The sequence below is a fragment of the Schistocerca cancellata genome, chromosome 1 (assembly GCF_023864275.1).
Source record: "Schistocerca cancellata isolate TAMUIC-IGC-003103 chromosome 1, iqSchCanc2.1, whole genome shotgun sequence".
In the NCBI taxonomy this organism is placed as follows: Eukaryota; Metazoa; Arthropoda; class Insecta; order Orthoptera; family Acrididae; genus Schistocerca; species Schistocerca cancellata.
In genome coordinates, this window is record NC_064626.1 from 1,227,502,366 (window position 1) to 1,227,523,648 (window position 21,283).

Consider the following 21,283-nt stretch of genomic DNA (forward strand, 5'->3'; position numbering starts at 1 on the left):
CATACCCCGAAATACAACGCAGACAGTAAATGTGACACAGTGATACACTGAGGAGCCAAAGAAAGTGATACACTTGCCTAATATCGAGTAGGTCCCCCGCGAGCACCCAGAAGTACATCTACATCTACATGGGTACTCTGCAAATCACATTCAAGTGCCTGGCAGAGGGTTCATCGAACCACCTTCACAATTCTCCATTATTCCAATCTCGTATAGCGCGTGGAAAGAATGAATACCTATATCTTTCCGTACGAGCTCTGATTTACCCTATTTTATCGTGGTGATCGTTTCTCCCTATGTAGGTCGGTGTCAACAAAATATTTTCGCACTCGGAGGAGAAAGTTGGTGATTGGAATTTCTTGAGAAGATTCCGTCACAACGATAAACGCCTTTGTTTTAACGATTTGCAGCCCAAATACTGTATCATTTCTCTGACACTCTCTCTCATATTTCGTGATAATACAAAACGTGCTGCCTTTCTTTAAACTTTTTCGAAGTACTCCGTGAGTCCTACCTGGTAAAGATCCCACACCGATCAGCAGTATTCTAAAAGAAGACGACCAAGCGTAGTGTAGGCTGTCTCCTTAGTAGGTTTGTTACATTTTCTAAGTGTCCTGCCAATAAAACGCAACCTTTGGTTAGCCTTCCCCACAACATTTTCTATGTGTTTCTTCCACTTTAAGTTGTTCGTAATTGTAATACCTAGGTATTTACTTGAGTTTACGGCTTTTAGATTAGGCTTATTTATCGTGTAACTGAAGTTTAACGAGTTCCTTTTCGCACTCATGTGGGTGACCTGACACTTTTCGTTATTTAGGGTCAACTGCCACTTTTCGCACCATTCAGATATCTTTTCTAAATCGTTTTGCAGTTTATTTTGATCTTGTGATGATGGCAACGCGACGTGTAATGGACTTGACTAATGTCTCAAGTACGAGGTGCATTCAAGTTCTAAGGCCTCCGATTTTTTTTTCTCCGGACTGGAAAGAGATAGAAACATGCGCATTGTTTTAAAATGAGGCCGCGTTCATTGCCAATACGTCCTAGAGATGGCAGCACAGTACAGCAGATAGAATTTAACCGCCAGTGTCGAGAATGAGAACTGTTTTAAATACTTAAAATGGCGACGTTTTCCTTACTTGAACAGCGTGCAATCATTCGTTTTCTGAATTTGCGTGGTGTGAAACCAATTGAAATTCATCGACAGTTGAAGGAGACATGTGGTGATGGAGCTATGGATGTGTCGAAAGTGCGTTCGTGGGTGCGACAGTTTAATGAAGGCAGAACATCGTGTGACAACAAACCAAAACAACCTTGGGCTCGCACAAGCCGGTCTGACGACATGATCGAGAAAGTGGAGAGAATTGATTTGCGGGATCGCCGAATGACTGTTGAACAGATCGCCTCCAGAGTTGGCATTTCTGTGGGTTCTGTGCACACAATCCTGCTTGACGACCTGAAAATGCGAAAAGTGTCATCCAGATGGGTGCCACGAATGCTGACAGACGACCACATGGCTGCCCGTGTGGCATGTTGCCGAGCAATGTTGACGCGCAACGACAGCATGAATGGGACTTTCTTTTCGTCGGTTGTGACAATGGATGAGACGTGGATGCCATTTTTCAATCCAGAAACAAAGCGCCAGTCAGCTCAATGGAAGCACACAGATTCACCGCCACCAAAAAAATTTCGGGGAACCTCCAGTGCTGAAAAAATGATGGTGTCCATGTTCTGGGACTGCGAGGGCGTAATCCTTACCTATTGCGTTCCAAAGGGCACTACGGTAACAGATGCATCCTACGAAAATGTTTTGAAGAACAAATTCCTTCCTGCACTGCAACAAAAACGTCCGGGAAGGGCTGCGCGTGTGCTGTTTCACCAAGACAACGCACCCGCATATCGAGCTAACGTTACGCAACAGTTTCTTCGTGATAACAACTTTGAAGTGATTCCTCATGCTCCCTACTCGCCTGACCAGGCTCCTAGTGACTTTTGGCTTTTTCCAACAATGAAAGACACTCTCTGTGGCCGCGCATTCACCAGCCGTGCTGCTATTGCCTCAGCGATTTTCCAGTGGGCAAAACAGACTCCTAAAGAAGCATTCGCCGCTGCCATGGAATCATGGCGTCAGCGTTGTGAAAAATGTGTACGTCTGCAGGGCGATTACGTCGAGAAGTAACGCCAGTTTCATCGATTTCGGGTGAGTAGTTAATTAGAAAAAAAATCGGAGGCCTTAGAACTTGAATGCACCTCGTAGTGCTGGAGGGAATTGATCCCATGAATCCTGCGGGGCTGTCCATAAATCCGTAAGAGTACGAGAGTGGTGGAGATCTCTCCTGAGCAGTACGTTGCAAGGCATCCCAGATATGCTCCATAATGTTCTTGTCTGGGAGTTTTGTGGCCAGTGGAGGCTTTTTAACTCAGACGAGAGCTTGTAGAGCCACTCTGTAGCAATCCTGGACGTGTGGGGTGACGCACTGTCCTGCTGGAATTGCCCAAGTCTGTAGGAATGCGCAATGGACGTGAGTGGATGCAGGTGATCAGACAGGATGCTTAGGTACGTGTCACCTGTCAGAGTCGTATCCAGATTTATCAGGGGTCCCGTACCACTCTAACCGCACACTCCCACGCCAGTACAGAGCGTCCGCCAGCTTGAGCAGTCCTCTGCTGACATACAGAGTCAATGGATCCATGAGGTTGTCTCCATACCCGTACACGTCCATCCACTCGATAAAATTTGAAACGGGACTCGTCCGACCAGGCAACATGTTTCCATCCATTAACAGACAAAAGTCAGTGTTGTCGAGCCCAGGTGAGGCGTAAACGTTTGTGTCGTGCAGTACATGAAGATGTAAGTAACTTGAAGATGCCTATCACTGAGATGGATTCAGATCACTAAGTGTTCTGAAGCAGCTGATAAAATGAACAAAGATCAAGAGCTCCACAAGAAAAATCCACAAGCAAGAGAGAATATGAAAGGGGTACAGTTTTACCTAACTTGAATAGCACCACACATCCCACTCATATGAGATCAAAAGCGTTGCTCGCTGCTTGCTGTGGTCTCACCAGTACAGTGAAGATTGCTGGCTGAATACGAGGGCAGTTCAATAAGTAATGCAACACATTTTTTTCTGAAACAGGGGTTGTTTTATTCAGCATTGAAATACACCAGGTTATTCCCCAATCTTTTAGCTACGCAACACTATTTTTCAACGTAATCTCCATTCAATGCTACGGCCTGTGTTCGCACGCTCCGCCATTGGAGGAGTCACAGCTGTGCACGGCCGGCCCGCTCGCGGGAGATCAGACAGTCTTGCTTGACCTTGCGGCGATGATGACACACGCTTTGCCCAACGACTCACCGTGCTTTTGTCCACTGCCAGATCACCGTAGACATTCTGCAAGCGCCTATGAATATCTGAGATGCCCTGGTTTTCCACCAAAAGAAACTCGATCACTGCCCGTTGTTTGCAACGCACATCCGTTACAGACGCCATTTTAACAGCTCCGTACAGCGCTGCCACCTGTCGGAAGTCAATGAAACTATACGAGACGAAGCGGGAATGTTTGAAAATATTCCACAAGAAATTTCCGGTTTTTTCAACCAAAATTGGCCGAGAAAAAAAATGTGTTGCATTACTTATTGAACTGCCCTCGTATATTCATTAACATGACAGTTTTCTGACAGTTTTTTGAAAAACTGCTTTATACGGAGTACTGCCCTGTGTGAAATATCGTCTCCAGTGATCGATTTTAGCCTTGCAGTAAGATATAATAGCACCTACTTGTTTCTAGGTACGGCGGTCACAAGAAGTTGACGGCTCACTGTGATCAACAAGTGGCTAACACCGAATGTGGTGCAATTTTGTGATGCATGAAAGGAGCTCGTTTCAGCTTCTGATGTGCGCTCTAGTGCAGGTCTGGCTAACATTAGTGCAGCCCAGTCCGCCCAGCACTCCGACTGCCCCCACCACTGGCCCAGTTTCAAGCAGTTGTGTGAGTGAGTTGGCTATAGGCTGAATGCTGCACACATGGGAAACTTAGGATGTCGCGTTTATAACACAGTTCGACTACTTCTAACAGGCGAATTTTGCAGCTCTTACAGGTAGTTTTGTGTCACTAATATTTCTTTCAACTTTTTATTTTTCTACCACAGCAATGACTTCACTATTTAATTCAATGACTTTATTAGACACCGTGCATAGCTACAAAATGCTGTTATGTGCGTGCGTTTAACATTAAGTTGTGATGTTTCTCAATTTATATACGTTAAGAGTTTAGAGTAGATAACATGACTGGGGCTATAGTTCATTATATACTCGAACGCACGGAGTTACACGGATTAAAATCAATGAAACCCGAACATTGGAGGGACTTTTGTCAGTTTTATAACAGAAAAAACCGTTCGCACTCATGCTCTGAACAAAACAAACTTCAGGAAATTGTCTGTGCAATCGAGAATGTTGCTCTTGGGATAACATTTTATGACAGTCCTCTAAATTTCAGGTTGGTCAAACAGGTCGTTGAACTAAGTGATGGTCTGTACGTGTATCACTTCGAGTCTGGGGTAACAAGTCTAAAAAATAAATCAAAATCAATTTTCAACGTACTAAGCCTTAGAATCTATTTGTAAAATCGTGATGAAATCGTTGAAACGTAGTCAGTCATGTCTGCTCCACAAAAAACTGCCTTGAGTTCCGACGAAATGTGCCATGTCACGAACTTGAAGCTGATTCTTACATGGGATTAATTGTTTGTCTACTTTCTTCAGTGTCCATCACAGTTGAGATAACATATATATATATATATATATATATATATATATATATATATACTCCTGGAAATTGAAATAAGACCACCGTGAATTCATTGTCCCAGGAAGGGGAACTTTATTGACACATTCCTGGGGTCAGATACATCACATGATCACACTGACAGAACCACAGGCACATAGACACAGGCAACAGAGCATGCACAATGTCGGCACTAGTACAGTGTATATCCACCTTTCGCAGCAATGCAGGCTGCTATGCTCCCATGGAGACGATCGTAGAGATGCTGGATGTAGTCCTGTGGAACGGCTTGCCATGCCATTTCCACCTGGCGCCTCAGTTGGACCAGCGTTCGTGCTGGACGTGCAGACCGCGTGAGACGACGCTTCATCCAGTCCCAAACATGCTCAATGGGGGACAGATCCGGAGATCTTGCTGGCCAGGGTAGTTGACTTATACCTTCTAGAGCACGTTGGGTGGCACGGGATACATGCGGACGTGCATTGTCCTGTTGGAACAGCAAGTTCCCTTGCCGGTCTAGGAATGGTAGAACGATGGGTTCGATGACGGTTTGGATGTACCGTGCACTATTCAGTGTCCCCTCGACGATCACCAGTGGTGTACGGCCAGTGTAGGAGATCGCTCCCCACACCATGATGCCGGGTGTTGGCCCTGTGTGCCTCGGTCGTATGCAGTCCTGATTGTGGCGCTCACCTGCACGGCGCCAAACACGCATACGACCATCATTGGCACCAAGGCAGAAGCGACTCTCATCGCTGAAGACGACACGTCTCCATTCGTCCCTCACGCCTGTCGCGACACCACTGGAGGCGGGCTGCACGATGTTGGGGCGTGAGCGGAAGACGGCCTAACGGTGTGCGGGACCGTAGCCCAGCTTCATGGAGACGGTTGCGAATGGTCCTCGCCGATACCCCAGGAGCAACAGTGTCCCTAATTTGCTGGGAAGTGGCGGTGCGGTCCCCTACGGCACTGCGTAGGATCCTACGGTCTTGGCGTGCATCCGTGCGTCGCTGCGGTCCGGTCCCAGGTCGACGGGCACGTGCACCTTCCGCCGACCACTGGCGACAACATCGATGTACTGTGGAGACATCACGCCCCACGTGTTGACCAATTCGGCGGTACGTCCACCCGGCCTCCCGCATGCCCACTATACGCCCTCGCTCAAAGTCCGTCAACTGCACATACGGTTCACGTCCACGCTGTCGCGGCATGCTACCAGTGTTAAAGACTGCGATGGAGCTCCGTATGCCACGGCAAACTGGCTGACACTGACGGCGGCGGTGCACAAATGCTGCGCGGTTCCTGGTGTGTCCGCTGTGCCGTGCGTGTGATCATTGCTTGTACAGCCCTCTCGCAGTGTCCGGAGCAAGTATGGTGGGTCTGACACACCGGTGTCAATGTGTTCTTTTTTCCATTTCCAGGAGAGTATGTCACAATTGATAAGAGACATATTACAACGACTAGGGCTTCCTACCTTACCATTGCTATGTCAGTCATGTAAAAACATTAGATACATTGTATCACGTCAACATTCTCGAGCACGAGACAAGTGAAAATTGCTACTAAGTGATAATTTTGGAAGCCAAACGGACTAGACCGCCAGGCGGCGCTGGGTACGTGGTACACGCTGGAATTTGTTTCTGTTTACAATCACAATTTTCATAGTTACAACGTATAAAAGGACTTCATTTTCCTTCCACCTGACCGCGGGCCATGTCTCTAAGGTGAGCCAACCATCCCCGTTTGCACAGAGTGGGCTGGCAGCGCGAGGTGGGGATCCTGACGCGGCAGCGCCGGCTGTGGCTGCCCCAGAGACCCGTCTGCGAGAACATGGTCAGTGGCTTCGTCAGCGTCGGCATCATGGACTTCTACCCCGCGCTGCTCGTGCTTCAGTACGGCATAGCCGGCGCCATCGCAGTACTCGCCCTGGAGCTGCTATACTTCCACAGGTATGCGCACGCAGTAACGCCGTTATCTCAAAAGTCTAAACCATCTTTGAGTTCAACGGTGAGCTATCAGTGTAACAGAGATATTATCATACTGCTCACTTTGGTAGGTTCCTAGTATACGTGGTGTACTGTTCCCTTCATCCTATCTACCATGAAACAGTAGGGAAGTTTCGTGTTGCATTTGAGTAGAATTGACATGGAAGGAACGAGAAGTGGAGTGAAGATGAAACGCAGTGCTACCGATAACCTAGTCCTTTAGTAAACGCCAGTCAGCTTCGTGTATTTAACGGTATATTCAATAAATAGTTGACCATCAACAGTTACATATGCCTTCAACCTATTACAAGCCAGAGCTGTTAGAGACTTAACATTGAGCATTTGCACATGGTGGTAAGGAATGTTTAGTTACTGTTTCCCTTTCTCTTATCAGCTAAGCTGAGTAACTTATTCATAGTTTTTCATTACAAGGATTCGATCCCGCAGCCACGATTTCGACGACATCGCAGTACTGTGTCACAAACCATGATAATAGGTAAAATGCGTGGTATTACTAAATAACTACACCCTAAAGAATCGGAGAAATACGTGTTCAATATTTTTAAAAATGCTATCGTGCGGTACCAATGTTCAACCGTTGCCCCATACACAAGGCAGCTTTCGAATCTTAAATAGGAAAATCCCATTTCTTATTGTATAGTCCGATCCTACTTTTGTATGCAAAACAAAAATTGTCTTGGCGTAACTGATTGAGCTATAGTCGACAAATAACACAAATGAGTTCAAAATTGCATTAGACGAAAAGCACTGACCGAGCGAGGTGGCGCAGTGGTTAGGACACTGGACTCGCATTCGGGAGGATGACGGTTGAAAACCAGCGTGCGGCCATCCTGATTTAGGTTTTCTATCATTTCCTTAAATCGGTTCAGGCAGATGCCCCGATAGTTCCTTTGAAAGGGTACGGCCGACTTCCTTTGGTCCCCACCTCTGAATCATCAAATCAAACAACAAAAGGCATAGAAACAGACTAGTGTAGCAAACAAATTATTTTACAGTTTCGTCCATGTCGCTGTTTCGAAACATTCATTCATTCATTATCTGACTGGATATCATTGCGTGCACGTCATCCCCCATTCCTTAAACACGTTCCTTCATTATCAGATTGCGTTATTAGTTAGATAGTTATATTGATAGGATTACTACGGAAGAGAAAAGTGGAATAGTTCACATTTATGGAAACGTGACAGGAATATCGATAGTGGAGTAGTCCTTTATACTCAACGTTACCTCAAGAGGGTGTGATCACGCGCTTCTCTTTGTCGGGTCATTTGAAAGCTCATCACTGCGGGAACTGTACAGCCATGGAAAAGAGAAAAGGAAACGGCGAAGAACATTTACTTGAAAGAATACTGAAACCGTGATGTTAGCTACAGTGAATCATAGCCCCCATTTTAGCACTCCGAAATTACGTCGTGTAGCGAGAGTTGTCAGCCTAGTGTTGGTTGGATTTTGAAAGTGGAAAATAGCACCCGTTACACACTTCCCTCCACCAGGAGATTTATGGCAATGTTTTCTGGAGCCGAAATGAATAACGTTTTGCCATTGGTCATTTCAGCAAATAAGAAGCGATCCCAGTTTCTTTCTTCGACTGTTGATCTCTGATATCGACCTTAGCTACCAACCACACGAATAATCGACAGAGACTGCATTGTTGGAATGTTGAAAACCACACTGGTTACTCCGTCTGTGGCACGTAAATGTTTGGAATGGACAAACTAGTGATAAACTCATTGGTCCATTCTTTGTCGGTTGCATCTTAAACTGGGTAAATATAGTACATTTGGAACGTATACTGTGTCCGAACATTATAAATTACCTCGAAGAAAACGATTTCTTGACACATAGTCAGCACGGATTCAGAAAACATCGTTCTTGTGAAACACAACTAGCTCTTTACACTCATGAAGTAATGAGTGTTACCGACATTAGGTAACGAACTGATTCCAGATTTTTAGACTACAGGCCATTAAATTTGCTACACCAAAAACGGGTATTCATTGGACGAATATATTATACTAGCACTGACATGTGATTACATTTTCACGCAAGTGCCGGTCGCAGTGGCCGTGCGGTTAAAGGCGCTGCAGTCTGGAACCGCAAGACCGCTACGGTCGCAGGTTCGAATCCTTCCTCGGGCATGGATGTGTGTGATGTCCTTAGGTTAGTTAGGTTTAACTAGTTCTACGTTCTAGGGGACTAATGACCTCAGCAGTTGAGTCCCATAGTGCTCAGAGCCATTTGAACCATTTTTCACGCAATTTGGGTGCATAAATCTTGAGAAATCAGTACCCAGAACAACCACCTCTGGCCGTAATAACGGCCTTGATACGCCTGGGCATTGAGTCAAACAGAGCTTGGATGGCGTGTACAGGTACAGCTGCCCATGCAGCTCCAACACGATACCACAGTTCATCAAGAGCAGTGACTGGCGTATTGTGACGAGCCAGTTGCCCGGCCACCATTGACCAGTAGTTTTCAGTTGGTGAGAGATCTGCAAAATGTGCTGGCCAGGGCAGCAATCGAACATTTTCTATACCCGTACAGGACCAGCAACATGCGGTCGTGCGTTATCCTGCTGAAATGTGGGGTTTCGCAGGGGTCAAATGAAGGGTAGAACAACGGGTCGTAAAACATCTGAAATGTAACGTCCACTGTTCAAAGTGCTGTCAATGCGAAGAAGAGGTGACCGAGACGTGTAACCAACGGCTCCCAATACCATCACGCCGGGTGATACGCCAGTATAGCGGTGACGAATACACGCGTCCAATGTGCGTTCACTGCGATGTCGCCAAACACGGATGCGACCATCATGATGCTGAAAACAGAACCCGGATTCATCCGAAAAAATGAGGTTTTGCCACTCGTTCACCCAGGTTCGTCGTTGAGTACACTAACGCAGGCGCTCCTGTCTGTGATGCAGCGTCAAGGGTAACCGCAGTCATGGTCTCCGAGCTGATAGTCCATGCTGCAGCAAACGTCGTCGAACTGTTCGTGCAGATTGTTGTTGTCTTGCAAACGTTCCCATCTGTGACTCAGAGATCGAGACGTGGCTGCACGATCCGTTACAGCCATGCGGGTAAGATGCCTGTCATCTCGACTGCTAGTGATACGAGGCCGTTGGGATCCAGCACGGCGTTCCGTATTACCCTCCTGAACCCACAGATTCCATATTCTGCTAACTGGCAATGGATCTTGATCAACGCGAGCAGCAATATCGCGATACGATAAACCGCAATCGCGATAGGCTACAATCCGACCTTTATCAAAGTCGGATACGTGATGGTACGCATTTCCCCTCCTTACAACGTTTCACCAGGCAACGCCGGTTAACTGCTGTTTGTGGAAACTTTCCTCATGTCAGCACGTTGTAGGTGTCGCCACCGGTGCCAAACTTGTGTGTATGCTCTGAAGAGCTAATCGTTTGCATATCACAGCATCTTCTTCCTGTTGGTTAAATTTCGCGTCTGTAGCCCGTCATCTTCGTGGTGTAGCAATTTTAATGGCCACAAGTGTAGATTTACTGAAGTCTTTCGCCACCGTCCCTCACAAGCGTCTTCTAACCAAACTGCGTGGCTATGGAATATCGTCAGATTTGTGCGACTGGGTTCGTGATTTCCTGTCGGAAAGGTCACAGTTCGTAACAATAGACGGAAAGCCATTGAGTAAAACAGAAATAATATCCGTCGTTCCCCAGCCAAGTGTTATAGGCCATCTATTGTTCCTGAACTATATTAACGACATAGGACACAATCTGAGTAGCCGTGTCAAATTGTTTTCAGATGATGCTTTCATTTACAGTTTTGTAAACTCATCAGATGACCTACCTGAATTGCAAAATGATTTTGATAAGATATCTGTATGGTGCGAAAAGTGGCAATTGACCCTGAATAAAGAAAAGTGTGAAGTTATTCGCATGAGTAATAAAAAAATCCGTTAAATTTCGATTACACGATAAGTCACACAAATCTGAGGGCTGTAAATTCAACTAAATACTTATGGATTACAATTACAAATGCCCTAAATTGGAATGATCACATAGATAATGTTTTGGGTAGAGCCAACGATAGACTGCGATTCACTGGCAGAACACTTAGAAGATGCATCAAGTCTACTAAAGTGACTGCTTACACCACGTCTGTCCGCCCTATTCTGGAGTATTACTGTGCGTTGTGGGATCCGCATTTGATGAGACCGACGGATGACATCGAAAAAGCACAAAGAAGCGCAGTTCGTTTTGTACTATCGCGAAATAGGGGAGATATTAGCACAGACATGATACGTGAATTAATTGGAGTGGCAGTCTTTAAAACAAAGGCGTTTATCGTTGCGACGGGGTCTTCTCATGAAATTTCCGTCACCCCTTTCTCTTCCGATTGCGAAAACTTTCTGTTGGCACCCACCTACATAGGTAGAAATGATCATCACGATAAAATAAGAGAAATCAGGGCTCGCACAGAAAAATTTAAGAGCTCGTTTCTCCCGCGCGCCATTCGAGAGTGGAACGGTAGAGAGACAGCTTGAAGGTGGTTCATTGAACCCTCTGCCAGGCACTTTATTGTGAATAGCAGAGTAATCACGTAGATGTTGATTGTTGCTTGCAGACTTTTCGTTGGGCTGTAGACAATCTGGTTTCAACAAGACCGTTGGCCAACACGTCCAGCACATTATTCTGTATCACCACGCGAAATGTCAGATCGCTTGTGCAAGCGGAAGAGGCGGTCCAGTGCCTTGGTCTGCATTATTGCTAAATCTTACCTCACCTGGATTTTGTTTGCGGCGTTACTCGAAGAGTGAAGTTTATAATGAAGTGCCAGTAACGTCCGATAACACGGTTCAGAGTACCATCACTTCATGTCAGCGATTACATTGGAAAAACTTCTCAGTTGTTTAGAATCTTTCCTTATGCTAATACGTAAGTGCATCGAAGTGATTGACGACATTTTAGAGTACTTAATGTGAAATAGTTCTTACAAACAATAACGCCATTTGTGGAAATTGAAAGGACAGGCCCCCAACGAACACCACGTTGGTTAGAAATGACATCCCAAACAAGCATTTTTCGCACTCACCGAACACGTTTTTCCAATACATTTTACTCGTGTTTGTAACTCAGTTGTGATATATGTTGAGTACAGCGCCATTCATCATGCAGTAACAAGTGTAAAAAAAGTTACGAATTTTTTTCCCACTTCCCAACCAATGGGATAGTTCGGGGTAGCCAACGTAATTTTCCGTTTTTTAATTCGATTAGTACTTCTTCAGATATCTCGATGTCACAAGGTAACTAACCTACTCTGGACAGATTGTGGTCAGAAACACTCTGAAAACATTTTAAATTCTTCTGGACCTGCAGCGTTGTATATGTCTTGTAAGGACATTATGTGTACATTAAGCCAAAACGCTGCTTTGTGTAGGAGTTGTTATTATTGTGGCTTTATTTCCATTGGCTATAGATCTATTTCGGCTCAAGGGCCATTTTCAAGCACTCTGCAACATATAGTAAAGTATTTAGATCATATATCTGTGAGTTTACGTAATAAATAATTATTTTGTACTTTGGCCTAAGACTTACTTCCATATTACGTTGTTGACGCTCTTGCTGTCAGATGCATGTTTAAGCAAAGCGCAGGCGAAATTATAAATTACTCGCTAAGTAATGTCTCAGCAGTAGAAATTTTCTTTGTTGGCCATTATCGTTAAGATATTGTGAACATTTTGTATGTCAGCGATGTTACATGGTTACAGATTTGTTTTTATAAATGTATGGAGCTGTGTGATAGTAAAATCTTTGCAGCTGTGAATTGGTGTTCGTAGAGGTGTTGTATTACAGAGTATATTGTGCTGAGAAATCACTGTTAAGAAAAAAAAATCGTTATGTTTTACCGTTTCCGAGTTAATTAGCATTGAAATTAGCTAATCAGGCTTTTGCGCGTGCAAATTCAAGCGGCCAGCCAGAGATGGTGTCACAGAACGTGCACTTCGTTCGCTTTCCTAACACCGAACAAGAGAGTGGTACAAAAATTGGACATCGGATGGTAGTAAGAATTGAACCAGATCCAAAGGCTGAGCGGTTCGTTCGTTATCGTCTAGTCTGTGAAACTAACTGACACTAATTGTATGTAGCGGGCCGAATGAATTTGCTCGCTCAACGACCGCTTGGGCTAACTTCAGTGTTAATGCCCGTAGATCGTGGTCTAGTGTCTAGCGTTGCTGCCTCTGGATCACGGGGGCCCGGGTTCGATTCCCGCCCGGATTGGAGATTTTTCTCTGCCCACAGACAGGATATTTGTGCTTTCCTCATCATTTTATCATTATCATTCGCAACCGTGGCTAGACCAGATAATGGAGAAAAAAATGGACTGCGTTAAAATTGGGCCTTTGTACAAGTGCTGATGACCACGCAGTTGAGCGCCCTACAAACCAAACATCATCATCAACTACAGTGCTAATTAACTCAAAAACGGCGTTACATATCCTATTTTTTCTTAACAATTATTTATCAGCACGATCTACCCTTTAACACCCTTACAAGTTTACGGACTGTTTATGACAAACCTGTACATGTGTACCATGTGCTTTCCTATGAGTCCTCAGGCGCATTTACTGCGGCGTTTCGACACGTATTTGCAGTTTAGTTTATTGCAGTATATAGTCGGAGTGTCCGAACAAAATACTGCTCGTCCTTTCTTTCATAACATGCCCATTGTCAACGGAATGTGTCGATTCGTTTCCTGTCACAAAAGGGATTACATTAGAGCAGAATATAGTGAAGAGCCAAAGAAACTGGTACACCTGCCTAATATCGTTTAGGGCTCCCGCGAGCACAGAGAAGTGCCGCAACACGACGTGGCATGGACTAGATTAGTATGTGAAGTACTGCCGGTGGAAATTGATACCTAGCATGATCCTGCAGGACTGTCCATAAATCCGTAAAGTACGAGGGGTGGAGATCTCTTCTGAACAGCTCGTTGCAAGGCATCCCAAATAGGCTCCAAAATGTTAATGTCTGGGGAGTTTGGTGGCCTTCGGAGGTATTTAAATTCAGAAGAGTGTTCCTGGAGCCACTCTGTTGCAATTCTAGCCGTGTGAGGCATCGAATTGTCCTGCAAGAATTTCCCGAGTCTGTCGGCATACACAATGCACATGAGTGGATGCAGCTCATCAGACAATATGCATACGTACGTGTCACGTCCGCAGCTCGTAGTCGTGCGGTAGCGTTCTCGCTTCCCACGCCCGGGTTCCCGGGTTCGATTCCCGGCAGGGTCAGGGATTTTCTCTGCCTCGTGATGACTGGGTGTTGTGTGCTGTCCTTAGGTTAGTTAGGTTTAAGTAGTTCTAAGTTCTAGGGGCCTGATGACCATAGATGTTAAGTCCCATAGTGCTCAGAGCCATTTGAACCATTTCGTACGTGTCACCTGTCAGAGTCGTATCTAGACATACCAGGGGTTCCACATAACTCCGCCGCGCGGGGTAGCCGAGCGGTCTGCTCAAATTTCCAAATTTTCCATATCACTCCAACTGTACACACCATTACAAAGTCTCCACCAGCTTGAACAGTTCCCTGCTGACATACAGGGTCCATGGATTCATGAGGTTGTCTCCATACACGTATACGTCCATCCTCTCGATACAATTTGAAACGAGACTCGTCCGACCAGGCAACATGTTTCCAGTCATCAGCACTCCAATGTCGGTGTTGACGGGCCCAGCCGAGGGGTAAAGCTTTGTGTCGTGCATTCGTCAAGGGTACACGAGTCACTCTTCGGCTCCGAAAGCCCACATCGATGATGTTTTCTTGAATGGTTCGTACGATGACACTTGTTGATGGCCCAACATTGAAATCTGCAGCAATACGCTGAAAATTTGCACTTCTGTCACGTTGAACGATTCTCTTCAGTCGTCTTTGGACTCGGTCTTTCAGGATGTTTTTCCGACCGCAGAGATGTTGGCAGTTTGATGTTTTACCGGATTCCTGATATTCACGGTACACTGGTGCAATGGTCGTACGGGAAAACCCCGCTTCATCGCTACTACGGATATGTTGTGTCCCATTACTCACGCGGCCACTATAACACGAAGTTCAAACGTACTAAAACCTTGGTACCCTTTTATTGTAGCAGCAGTAACCGATCAAACAAATGCGCCAGACGCTTGTTATCTTATATAGGTGTTGCCGATCGCAGCGCCGTTTCTGCCTGTTTACATACCTCTGTATTTGAAAACAAATGCCTACACCAGTTTCTATGGTGCTTCAGTGTATTACGTCCCTGTTCGACAAATTTCCAATCGAATGTTGTGCATTAGTTACATTCATTATTTTTCTGAGACGCAATACATTTTGCTTACAACAGTTCCTGTTCAGTTTTCTGGATCTCCTGTTGTTCAATGTTTAATTGTGTGTGAAATCTTATGGGACTTAACTGCTAAGGTCATCAGTCCCTAAGTTTACACACTACTTAACCTAAATTATCCTAAAGACAAACACACACATCCATGCCCGAGGGAGGACTCGAAACTCCGCCGGGGCCAGCCGCACAGTCCATGACGGCAGCGCCTTACGCCACTCGGCTATTCACGCGTGGCGGATCTCCTGTTGAAATCTTGTTAATCGATGATTGATACTTCGGAAATAAAAATCACTACAGACAGAGAAATTGTGGCGTTGCTCTTGGGGGACGAAAAGAAAAAGAATTGTTATTTTATATATGTATTTAAAAATGTCGAAAAAGTGAATATTTTGGTGGGCCATTTGGCAACAGAATCAGGGATTGATTACACTATTATAATAATATACGTTGTGCATTAAATACCTGAATAAGAGCAGCATATTGATATATATATATACATATATATATATATATGAGATCGTTCGGAAGAAACATTATCATTTCTGTGCATTTTTATAGTCGCGATGTAGTCATACCCGGATCAACACTAAGGGACCAGAAGATTTATAGACTTTAAAAGAAATGCAACACTACACAAAAAAGTTGGTTCAGAAATAATAGGAAAACGATAATGTTCCTTCTGCCTCATGCTGCGTTCGGCCCATCAGCGTGATCGTAATTTCTGGTGATGAAGTAACACAAAATAATTATAATTCAAGAAAATGAGGAGAGGGAAATGATCAAGGTTAATTTACTAAAATAAGCACACTTATCTGTAACACATCTTTTAAATTACAATAGATGACCATTGTGGTTAAATACTTTATACATAACAGTCAAAATGTCCTCTTGATGCTGTCTGTTCGTAATCAGTTACAAGAAACTACATGTTTTCTGATTGTAAAAAAATAACAATTAGCATATTCACTCAATAATTTCCCATAAAATACAAAACACAGTTGCGGAACGCAGCAAGTCCACGTCCGCCTTTCATAGAATACAAACAGTAAAAGGTGAGGCGCCAAAAGCCTCATTTGTCTTGAAACAACAGAATTCTTTTTTATACCATTAATCGATAAATGTACATAGAGATTTACAGGCACCGCGCAAGAACGGCAAAGATAAAGAATAATAGATTCTGTCACTGCTATGCGATGGTTCATTTCTTTTACTTTACAATTGTTCGATAACTTTAGGTCGTCAGGCGTTTACTATTGAGCGAATATTAATGTTTGTGAGGCGAAAATTACTAATATTACAAAATGGAGTAGACAGGGTAAGTAGTATGGAATTTTTGTTAATAGCAAACAAAGTTGGATGTCATGAAAGTAGAAGGAAGGAAAGACAATAGCGCCATACTGAGTGTAATAAAGACATCCTGAATATCAACATTCGAAGTGACATGAGAAACCTTTGAAACACTCTATCATCAAGGAAACAAGTTTATGTAAGAGAGCCGAAGGAAGGTTATTATCAGAGACATTATTAAATAAAAGAAAGGAAAGAAGGAAGAGTAGCCACGTCGACACTGAGGTCCTTAGAGACGGACCACAAGCTCAGAATGTTCCAAGAATGGGGAAGGAAATCGGCCGTGAATTTAGGGAACTCACGGAAATCTAAATCTGCATTGCAGGAGGAGGATTTGACCCGTTGCCCTGAATGCGAATCCAGTGTGCTAACCACTGTGCATCTCGCTCGGTTTGAATAAAATCAGTATGTTGGTATAAGTAATAAAAAAACTGACCATTAAGATTTTAGAAAAAGCATTTAAAGCTCAGCACTAAATTGAATGAATCACTGGCAGTAAGAGCATTATCGGGAATTAACTGGAAGAAATTGAACTTTGAAGCTACATAGAAATGTCAATGAACTTCCAAGTGGAGAATTGTTAGGAGGAATAAAAGGGAAAATAACACTGCACCTTCTAATTAAATTATTGTCTGCTTAATTGCACATTTACTTCACGACACTGAAATGGTTGGTTTGACACAATTGAGAAAAAAAATATTTTTGGTCAAATGAAAAATACCATGAACGCATTTTCGAGGGTTTTTTTCGTAATGAATATGCAAAGATGATTTGAAGGCAATATGTAATCAATGAAATCTCTTTTAATTATAAACATAACAATCTTACACACATTAGCACACAAGCATTTCTTTCTCAATTTCTTTACACATCCCCTTATAGCACCTCCATTTCTCAGCGATCTATGATCTGTCTTTCCAGTATACTATTCCCAAGTTAAGACTTCCATCTGTTTATAGCTTACTGAAGTTTATGTGTAGTTTCTGCATTATTTCGTTATATGTACACTGTTCGTTTGGGACCGCTTTGGATTTAATAAATGCTGTTATTATTTTGGCGGCCAAAGTGGCCGTGCGGTTCTAGGCGCTGCAGTCTGGAACCGCGAGACCGCTACGGTCGCAGGTTCGAATCCTGTCTCGGGCATGGATGTGTGTGATGTCCTTAGGTTAGTTAGGTTTAACTCGTTCTCAGTTGAGCCCCATAGTGCTCAGAGCCATTTGAACCACTTTTGTTATTATTTTGGTAGTATGGTCCTCTGCTTAACAGTTCCAAGATTGTTTTTAAATTTTCTAGTGCTTCTAATTCCAGTATATTTTGTCCTCTTCGTTTGCTTATTGCAAACCCCACTCTCTAATCATTTAGCGTCATAATTATCCTCCATCTAGATGGCTCTGAAGCCTTTCGGATTTTTATTCATAGACTGTTCCGTTGCGTCACATATTTTATGTGTTTATTTCATCATCGCTTTATAATTACGTCCTGACAGCCTGTAGAGTAGTGATTGGTGTTGTTTTTATTTCAGTCCTGAGTTTAAAAAATCTCTATGTCTGATCTGAGGTGAAACAGGAGGAACACGTATCTGTCTGGCGTCTTTCGTACAATGCATCGCGGCTTCAGTTATTGTGACAAAGACAAAATAACGTGTTGCAATTTCATGCGTGCTTTATTCCTCACAACGTCCAGGTAACTGACACCATTTCAGAGAGACCGAAACGAATTACAGTATTCGAATGGAAACAGGAGTATAAAGATCACATCCAACATTCTGTGAACACAGTCCTGATTAAAATTTCAGCAGCGGCATAGAAGCGTCAATACAGTGTACTAAACAAGTTCATGTAGAAGAGCAGACTTTGCCGCCTGGCGGTGTTACATTGGCGGAAACACATTATGGTTAACTACCGAATGGAAGTGTTCACAACAGCATTTCGTTATTCATAACATAATTACATCACGTTTCTTGCAAGTTAATTCTGTTGACATTTCACACCGCAATGGAGCCACTAACCAACAAAGCTTCTGTTCTGTTATCAGCTTAAAGCTCCAACGAAGGGCTAGATAAATTGTCGCACACTCCACTGCATACGATTAAATAGTCCGTAGAACCGAGGATACATGACAAGAAAATTATAAAGACAATACCTGAAAAATCACCGGGAACTTTGAGTACGAGATTTTGGAGGTCGTCTGGAACAATTATTGTTGGCCATGTCCTAGAAACGTTTGTGTGGCGAAACATAGTGGGGTGCTGAAAGGGGCCGCCATAGTTTAGTATCAGTATCAGAAAGTTTCTTTATAATGTCAGTTTATAAGAAAACAGGATCATGGCTGGCGCATGTGAACTAAATGAATCATCTGTAAGGACAGCTGAGCCAGGAGCGTTCCGATAATTGAAACTAGAATCCTACGACAACTCAATTTGACGATCTTTTCGCGTTTTCTGGAATAGTACGTAAAGACAAGTGAGGCCTTTGACACACTAATAAGAGTATAAAGTAATCTGTCGTTAATGTACTGTTATTACAAGCACAAGATTCGCGCTTCACACCTGGTGCTGGACCGCCAAATTTTGTTGCTGAAGGTGTGAAAAGAGAAACGATAACATCAGATCACTCGAAATATCTGTATATCTAGGGAATCATGAATAATTTCTAACTTATTCACATCACTGGCTGAAGATTTTGAGGCATGTATTGCACGGTCAGCAGTAGCTACAGGAACTTCAACAACTCCCATGTAACTGCAGCAACACCTAATTCACCTGTGTCTTCTAACTTCTTGAGCATACTGTTTAGCCCATCTATCGACATGGGGCCTTTTCGTAGCTGTTACTATCGGCAACATTCCTGTAATCGAGCTGTCGTTCCGATAAAACAACTTTACCACCAGTTCACGGTCTTTCTTCTCAACAGTCACCGCGTTTTGTACTGAGAACTTCACTCATCTTAACCCTTTACACCAACAGTTACTTTACAAAAGAAATCAACACGCATCGCTTAGCGACAAACGGCATACTGACGTCAAAATAGGAAACATTTCACATTGTGACTGCTTAGAGCGCTATATTCTAACCTGGTGGCAGAAAGTGGAACTATCATTTTATTCCGCATGCACGGATAGTGCACCGATTAATGAATGTACCAACGATGTTTCAGCGTTCTGCGATGTATACAGCCTGCACTGCAGCACTCTGAATAACGTCAGTTTAATTATAACTACCACGTAATAATCGACTTGATACCTTGGAGCTAATACTTCTCATACCAACAAGTAGCCCCTGTTGTAACTGCGTGAGCCCATTTCCGATCTAACCCGCTTCCATGGTCTCTTGCATTAGCTGTGACTGCGGCGTGTACGTAGTCATGGCCAAATATTATGGTTGGGCTACAACTGTGATTTTCGGAGTAAGTAAGTAGTTGCAAGTAATGTAATAATAAGTGGTCCATTTAATATAAACTTTAAATCAGTCTCGTCCGTGCTAGAGGGAACTACATACGAAGACATATATATATATATTAGTATGAAAGTTAAAACGATTTCTTTCTCGTTTTAACGCTGACCATTTTCTCACATCTGTACCAATGTAAAAGATTCTTCCCTTACAGACTCTAGGTGTGTGTGGTTTCAATTGTGTAACTCTGTATGTTTTTTTTATTTTTATATTAACTGCACTTGAACATTCTGTGATGAAAGTTGCTCTTTGCTAATCATTTCAACTAACTCTCCTCTCTTATAGGAGCAGACTGTGGCAGCGTATGAGATGCATCAGTTCGCTGTCTGCTGCAAAGCCACCAGACTTCTATACCGCCGCCGTCGATCAGATATCCCAGAAGCGGCCCCACATGCAGCATGTGGGATCGCGATTGAAATAACTAAATAGAGTTCTTTGTGATAGTGATTTATGGAATGACGAATTTTGCACTGTAATGGCTAGCATTGATCAGCTAGAACATAGAGCACAAGAAACACATTCATTTAATTACTTCATGCCTTCTACCAATCTTTTATATGCAGTCAGATTCATTCCGATCCAAAATTTTTCACAAAAATCTCTATATTTTTTGTTTAAGAGTCTAGTGACATAATTTTCTTACTTAACTTTTTACTTAATTTCCTCATGATCTAACTTTTTATTGGTTCAGAGATAATCACAGATTGTTATAAAACATATCTTTGCCTGTTTACAGTACCGCTGACAGGAAATAAACGATTCTAGAAACTCTTATTTTTATTTCACAGTGTTCGCTAGTCACATTAATTAGTCACATTAATTTGGTCGTATTATTGGCATAAAGTATGAACTTATTGGAACCGCCAAGAAACTTTCCCTTTCCGATGTGCGTAACTTCTGGTCCTCTGCAATGTAAGAAAAACTTATCTGAGAAAGTGAGGCATTTCTGTATCTACACTAAAGCGTCAAAGCATCTGGTATAGGCATGCGTATTCAAATGCAGAGATACGTAAACAGGCAGCATACGGCACTGCGGTCGGCAACTCCTATATGAGACAACAGCATTTATTTTTGCGTGAGTATGAACTTCGTGTAATAGTCGGCGCACGAGCGGTGGGACACGGCATCTCCGAGGTTGCGATGAAGTGGACATTACCCGTAAGACCATTTCACGAGTGTACCGTGAATATCAGGAATCCGGAAAAAATAAAATCTCTGCCAGCGCTGCAGCCGGAAGAAGATCCTGCAAGAACGGGATCAACGACGACTGAAGAGCATCATTCAACAGGACAAAAGTGCAACCTTTCCGCAAATTGCTGCAGATTTCAGAGCTGGGCC

General features: G+C 43.6%; 1 protein-coding gene across 1 annotated transcript in view; it reads left to right on the forward strand.

Moving 5' to 3' along the window:
- LOC126142539 (ionotropic receptor 75a) overlaps nucleotides 1-20,559 on the forward strand; it is a 179,127-nt gene extending 158,568 nt beyond the window's left edge. Inside the window, exons 8-9 of the mRNA XM_049915288.1 lie at nucleotides 6,545-6,742; nucleotides 20,231-20,559. Coding sequence (XP_049771245.1) covers nucleotides 6,545-6,742; nucleotides 20,231-20,366 — 334 coding nt within the window. The 3' untranslated portion in view covers nucleotides 20,367-20,559. The remainder of the gene's footprint in view (nucleotides 1-6,544; nucleotides 6,743-20,230) is intronic.
- Nucleotides 20,560-21,283: the final 724 nt, after the last annotated feature.